Source organism: Myotis brandtii, unplaced genomic scaffold (genome assembly GCF_000412655.1).
Source record: "Myotis brandtii unplaced genomic scaffold, ASM41265v1 scaffold36, whole genome shotgun sequence".
Taxonomy (NCBI): domain Eukaryota; kingdom Metazoa; phylum Chordata; class Mammalia; order Chiroptera; family Vespertilionidae; genus Myotis; species Myotis brandtii.
Window position 1 is genome coordinate 7,023,983 of NW_005363836.1, and position 6,872 is coordinate 7,030,854.

Here is a 6,872-nt window from a genome sequence, read left to right on the forward strand (position 1 = left end):
ACTCTATCTCAATCCCTTCTACTTAATATCTTACAGGGTTTCTTATTCAAATATCAGCAAAAGCAATTATGTATTCTTATTTTCTCCTCTTATAGAAGGTAGCAGACAGTAGCATACCTGTGTTTTTGTCTTTTTGTACACTTAAGTTATATCCTGGATATCTTTCCATGTTAATATATATGTAGATCTTCTTTTTCTTTTTTTATTCTTACAGCTACATAATGTCTCTGTACGTGGTGGGCCTTTGGGTTTCTGATCTTATATCATTACAAAACAGTGTTGTAGTGAATAAGTGAATAAACTTGATATACTTAAATTCATACAGATATAGGTTAGGAAAAATTTTTAGACTTAGGATTTTTGGGTCAAAGAGTACATATATTTTTGAATTTTGATGGATAGTACTAAATTGCCCTCCATAAGAATAGCATTGTTTTGTACTCCCCAAATGTTGTGATTTTTGCCAACTAATAGGTGAGAATGGTATTTCACCATAGTTTTAATTTTCATTTTTATTATGTTATGTTGAGCATATTTTCATAGATTTATTGGATGTTGGATGTACTGGATTGATTTTTCTTCTTTTCTTTTTCAGTTTCCATCATTTTGTCTTTTTTACTCTACTTTTGGGGCACTTTAGTTAACTCTGTCTTCCAGCCTAATAAGGATTGTCTTCCAAAATCTGTCAATATTTTTATTTTGCCTTGATATTTTAATTTTCAAGAGCTTTAAAATTTTTCTGAATAGCTTTATTTTTATATTTTTATTTTTTTTTTTAAATTGATTTTTAGAGAGAGAGGAAGGGAAAAGGAAAGAGAGAGAGAAACATCAATGTGAGAGTGGATCAGCTGCCTCCTGCATGTCCCCCCCTTCCCCCCCCCACACACACACTTGCATTTGAGCCCGCAACCCCGCATGAGGCCCAACTGGGAATTGAACCAGCAACCTTTCTGTACATGGGATGATGCCCAACCAACTGAGCTACACTGGTCAGGGTGAAGTTTTATTTATTTTTTTTTAACATTGGTAAATTCCCAGATTGGCTATACCAATCCACAATCTCACTAGTTAGTAATAGTTGACAATGCCTATTTATTTGCAGCCTAGAAATTAAAAAAAAACTTTATTAGCATTTTATATTTCTTTTTTATGAATTATTTTTGTATCCTTTGCCATGCTGGTTTTATTATACCACCTGCTTTTCAATCCTGGAAATACATTTATGAGGCTAGGACTATTGTCCAACTTGTTCCATGGGATATTTAAAAAAAATAATGTAAAGAATTATTGCAGATATATTCTTTACTCTCAGTCATGGTACTTAGTAAAGTTTTATTGGTACACAGCCATGCTTATTTGTTAATGTTTTATCTGTGATTGCTTTTGCATTAACAGCAGAGTTAAGTAGTTGCAGTAGAGATCGAATGTTCCACAAGCCTAAAATATTTACTACCTGACATTTACCAAAAAAGTTTGTTGATCCCTGTATTAAGAGAGCAGACTATAATTTGAATACCAAGAAAGGGCCAGGAAAAAAGGTCAGTCTTGTTGGACAGTTCAGTAGTATTAGAATTGGACTATTTATGAAAAAAGAAATTTTTGTGTTCATTAGTTCAGCTTCCAAAAATTGACAATCCATGTTGGGTGTGATTCAGCTATATAATTAACTAGAGGCCTGGTGCCTGGATTCGTGCACTGGTGGGGTCCCTCGGCCTGGCCTGCGGGGATCGGGCTGAAACCCATGCATATAAGATCTTTGGTTAATCTCTTCCCACCCTTCTCCCTCCCTCCTTCCCTCTGAGATTCATCAGTCTTTTCCATGCTTGTTTCCATGTCCCCTGGTGGTCAGTGCGTGTCATAGGTACCGGTCAAATGGTCAAACGGTCAGACACTTAGCATATTAGCCTTTTATATATATAGATTATAATAATGTTGTATAATTTTATAATATAACATAGTAATAGTGAGATATGTCATTGTGACTGAAGTTATTTCAACACATGATACATAACCTGCATGGATTTAAACACATCTTGTCTTTTTGATTCATGTTCCAACACTGGAACTGTGTGATTGAGTAACTTTGGCAAGTTTCTTAACCTCTTTAAAGCCAATTTTTATCTACAAAAGGAATGAAACCAGTGTCCAGCACATAGTAAAGATGAGTGAACATCCCAATAAATATTCACTCCTATTTTATTTCCCTGTTTTATTTATTTAAGGAGTAATACATTTTCCAAGTATTTTTCTATCATTTAATGAATACATACTCTAAACAAAATACTTAAGTCTCTTTAGCTTCTGCAGTTTTCTTAAGGGTCATTTTGGTATATTACAATGTATCATGTTAATAAAAACAAACTCTGCTTTTCAGTTGGAAAAGGGTAAGTAGTTTAGTTGATTTTCCAAAATCAGAGTGGAGTGAGAGAGACTAGGAATTAACTAAACACTTAAAAATAAAAATCTGTCTAAATGCAGTGTGGTATTCTGAATTGGTCCTGGAATAGAAAAGAACAATAGTGGGAAAACTGGCGAAAGTAGAATAGGGCTATAGCTCTTTCTTTTTTAAATTGATGAGAGAGAGCAAGAGAGAGAGAGAGAGAGAGAGATTGATTCGCTGCTCCACCCATCCATGCATTCATTGGTTGCTTCTTGTATGTGCCCTGATTGGGGACTGAACTGGAATCCTTGTTATATCAGGACGACACTCTAACCAACTGAGCTATCTGCCCAGGGCAAGGTCTATAGTTAATAATAATGTGCTAATGTTAATTTTTTAGTTTTGACAAGAGTACTATGGTTATGTAAGATATTAATATCAGAGAAAATCTGGTGATGTGGTAACTTTCTCTACTATCTTTGCAACTTTTCTGTAAATGTAAAGTTATTTCAAAATAAGATGTTTGTTACACTAAAATAATAAGAGCTCACATTTTTTGAATGCCTGCTTGTGTGAGATACTACTTTATATATGTCATCTCCTTTTATAACAACTGTATGAGGAAGATATTAATATCCCCATTTTCCAGAGTTTGCAGTTAGCATGCGACTTGTGGTATGTTCCAGTTGTCAGATTTATTCAAAATAAATGTGTTAAGCATCACTGTGTTTCAGTCAAGCTCCAAAGTGTTGAGCAAGATCTAGATGTAGTCCCTGCATTAACTAAGAGTTAGCTTAGAACCCTCCCACAAACAAACAAACAAACAAACAAAAAAGGAAGAAAGAAAGTGTGGTAAGTACTGACTGCGTTGGACTTAAAGGAATACATCAATTTAATTCTAGTGAGAAGTTTATGCTGTGTAAAGTGAAACAACGTTATTGGAGCAGAAGACTTGAATGTAACCAAATAACTATTCTGTTTCTAGAGAACATTGGATGAGGGAGGAAAACTTGACAAGACCATTAAACAGTGGCATCAGGTTATGGAGCGGGGAGGATTGTGCAATATGAGCACAAGGAACAGGGTCTTATTCCTTTCTTTTTATTCTCAGCCTGTGGCCCATAAGTTGATGTTCAATGCATGTTGAATGAATAGGACACATGTCTAGTTTTCATTTTGTCTGGAGGTAAGAAAATGAGATGCAGTAGTTCCAGTGTTCCAGGCAATGGTATAGAAGTATTTGACTTTCCTGGGGGGAGGGGGTAGAAGTAACAAATGAAAAGTGATAGGCAGGAGTAATATTAGAGACTTTCAAACCTTGTGTTGTCTAGATTACTTAGGATAAACATCTTTCTCTGGGAAATTTGCCTTATTTGTTGTCATGGAAAGGCTTCCTTTTTTCGTGAGATTAGGACTGTAAACTTTAATGGGAATTTTATGTAAAAATAATATAAAAACATATAAATAGAATTTAGATTTTACTCCCAGCCAGCATGGCTCAGTGGGTGAGTGTTGACCTATGAACCAGGAGTTCATGGTTCGATTCCCAGTCGGGGCACATGCCCTGGTTTCGAGCTTGATTCCCAGTGTAGGGTGTGCAGGAGGCAGCCGACCAATCATTCTCTCTCATCATTGATGTTTCTATCTCTCTCTCCCTCCCCTTCTTTCTCTAAAGGTGTTCCACTATCATCAGGACTGATTCTACTAACATGACAAAAACTAGCCCCCTTATCCGTCTTATACACAATTTCACCTATTAATCTAAACCTCCTAATTATATCCTTATTATCAGTTGCAATTGGAAGTTGAGGAGGATTAAATCAAATGCAATTATGTAAAATTATGGCTTATGCATCTGTTGCTCATATAGAATAAATAATTTCTATCTTAATTTATAATCCAACCATAACATTATTAAACATATTTATTTATCTATAGCAGGGGTCCTCAAACTTTTTAAACAGGGGGCCAGTTCACTGTCCTTCAGACCGTTGGAGGGCCGGACTATAGTTTAAAAAAAAAAACTATGAACAAATTCCTATGCACGCTGCACACATCTTATTTTGAAGTAAAAAAACAAAATGGGAACAAATACAATATTTGTATTTGCATGTGGCCCGCGGGCCGTAGTTTGAGGACCCCTGATCTATAGTCTAATAACTACTACATTCATACTATTCATAATAAATGCATGAACCACAACAACCTCCTTATTCCACATATGAAACAAGACACCACTAATTATCACATTTACTGAAGAAATTATAACCTGGCATCATATACTTAAAGAAAGGTTCTCACTACAAGAGCCCCAGCGTTTGCTGCATGGGAGGCAGTGGAAAGGTACTAGTCCGCCCCCCCCCCCCCCTTTTTTTTAAGTTTTGTTGTTTTTTACTTTAGGAGTAGGATATTCTTTTTAAAAAATATATTTTTTATTGATTTCAGAGAGGAAGGGAGAGGGAGAGAGAGATAGAAACATCAATGATGAGAGAGAATCATTGATCAACTGCCTCCCGCACGCCCCGCACTGGGGATTGAGCCTGCAACCCAGGCATATGCCCCTGACCAGAATCTAACCCGAGACCCTTCATTCTACAGGCTGATGCTCTACCCACCGAGCTAAGCCAGCTAGGGCTCTTTTGTGTTTTTTAAAATATATTTTTATTGGAGGAAGGGAGAGGGAGAGAGAAATAGAAACATCAATGATGAGAGAGGATCATTGATTGGCTGCCTCCTGCACACTCCCTACTGGAGATGGAGCCTGCAGTCTGGGCATGTTCCCTGACCAGGAATTAAGAATCGATCGGTGACCTCCTTGTTCATAGGTTGATGCTCAACCACTGAACCGTGCCAGCCAGGGCAAGATTTGTATTTTCTGTATTCCCAGTGCTTCCTGATCAATGGAAGGCATTCCCTAAATGTTTATGGAATATAATTAGTACAATTAGATTTTATTTTAATTTTTATAGCGCAGTGCTAGTACATTGTAAGATGCTGAGAATTTGTTGATTAATTCACAAATAAAATGGCTTATTCAGATGCTTTTAGAAATTGAGTTAATGTATGTTTGTCTAAATTTCTAGATGGTTAAAAAAATTGGTTCATTGAGAAGGTTTGATTTAATCATTCCAATAATGAAAAATCTTGCTATCATTCAGGCGGAAAATTCAGTTGCAGAATTAATCCTTAGTTGTTCAACAAATATTAATGAGGTTGAATAATGTTATGCTCTTCTTGATTCCTTGGGTAATGTTACTTACCTGAGAACTTCAGAGCAGTGGGTAAAAAATTACTACATTTCGTTTTTTTTGGTGGGAGGGTTGGTTTTAAAATTCAAATTGAGCTAGCTGCATTGAATGAATAAATATTACCTGGGTAGTATTTAATACTAGATTAGTTTAAGAATAATTTTAGTTTTTATGTCTTTATTTTAAGTGAACAAATAAAAGATGTTTTTCTCAACCTAACTGCATCTTTTCCAGATCAGGTTTTCACCGGTAGCTAAAAAGTTGATTGTGGTAACTGCAGTGACTGCCGTATCTGTAATTTTTCTGGCCCATCACTTTAAAAGAAGACGTGGGAAGAAGAAAGGAAAAATATTACCATGGGAACCAGAGCACCTCATACTTGAATACACTAAAAGAGCAGCGTCAGAAAAAGGTATGTAGAAATAGCTAAATTAAGTCTACAAAAGAAATGTTATATGTAAATCATAATTGAATGCAATGATTTCAGTGGTTTAGTCTCCAAAATTTTCTTCCTTAATATTTAACCTACAAGTAATGCAGATTAATTTTAGACAAATTAGGAAATACAGATGAGCAAATAGAAGAAATTAAAACCATTGGAAACTTTGCTTCCCTGGAAATAACTACTGATAATATTTTGGCATATGTCTGTCCATTTATATTTCCTTTTAAATATCACATTGAGGGGAAAAAAACAAAAAAAAAGCAAATAAAGATAATATTGAGACATAAAATTTTATACAGTAGTCTCCCCTATCCATGGTTTTGCTTACTATAGTTTCAGTTACCTGCAGTCAACCATCAGAAAATATTAAATGGAAAGTTCCAGAAATAAATAATTCGTAAGTTTTAAATTGTGTGCCGATCTGAGTAGTGTGATGAAATTGTACGCTGTCCTGCTTCATCTGGCCTGGGACAGAATCATCCATTTGTCCTCCACATCCACGCTATATATGCTACCCACCTTTTAATCACCTGGGAGCCATTTCACTTATCACATTGACTGTCACGGTATCAGAGTGCTTGTGTTCAAGTAACCCTTATTTTACTTAATTATCACCCCAAAGCACAAGAGTAATGGTTTGACAATTTGCATGTGCCAGAGGGAAACCATGAAGTATGTATGTATAGGAAAAACAGTGTGTATACATATATCTATATATATAGTTCAGTACTATTTGTGTTTTAAGGCATCCACTGTGCATCTTGGAATGTATTCCTGACAGATAAGGTGGGGGGGGGGG

The 6,872-nt window shown here is 35.6% G+C and overlaps 1 protein-coding gene across 2 annotated transcripts in view; it reads left to right on the forward strand.

Moving 5' to 3' along the window:
- The window catches only part of FAM73A (family with sequence similarity 73, member A), an 80,563-nt gene that overhangs the window by 9,051 nt on the left and 64,640 nt on the right, over positions 1-6,872 (forward strand). For both annotated transcript variants that reach the window (XM_014544366.1, XM_005871935.2), the window contains exon 3: positions 5,863-6,040. In XM_014544366.1, coding sequence (XP_014399852.1) covers positions 5,863-6,040 — 178 coding nt within the window. The remainder of the gene's footprint in view (positions 1-5,862; positions 6,041-6,872) is intronic.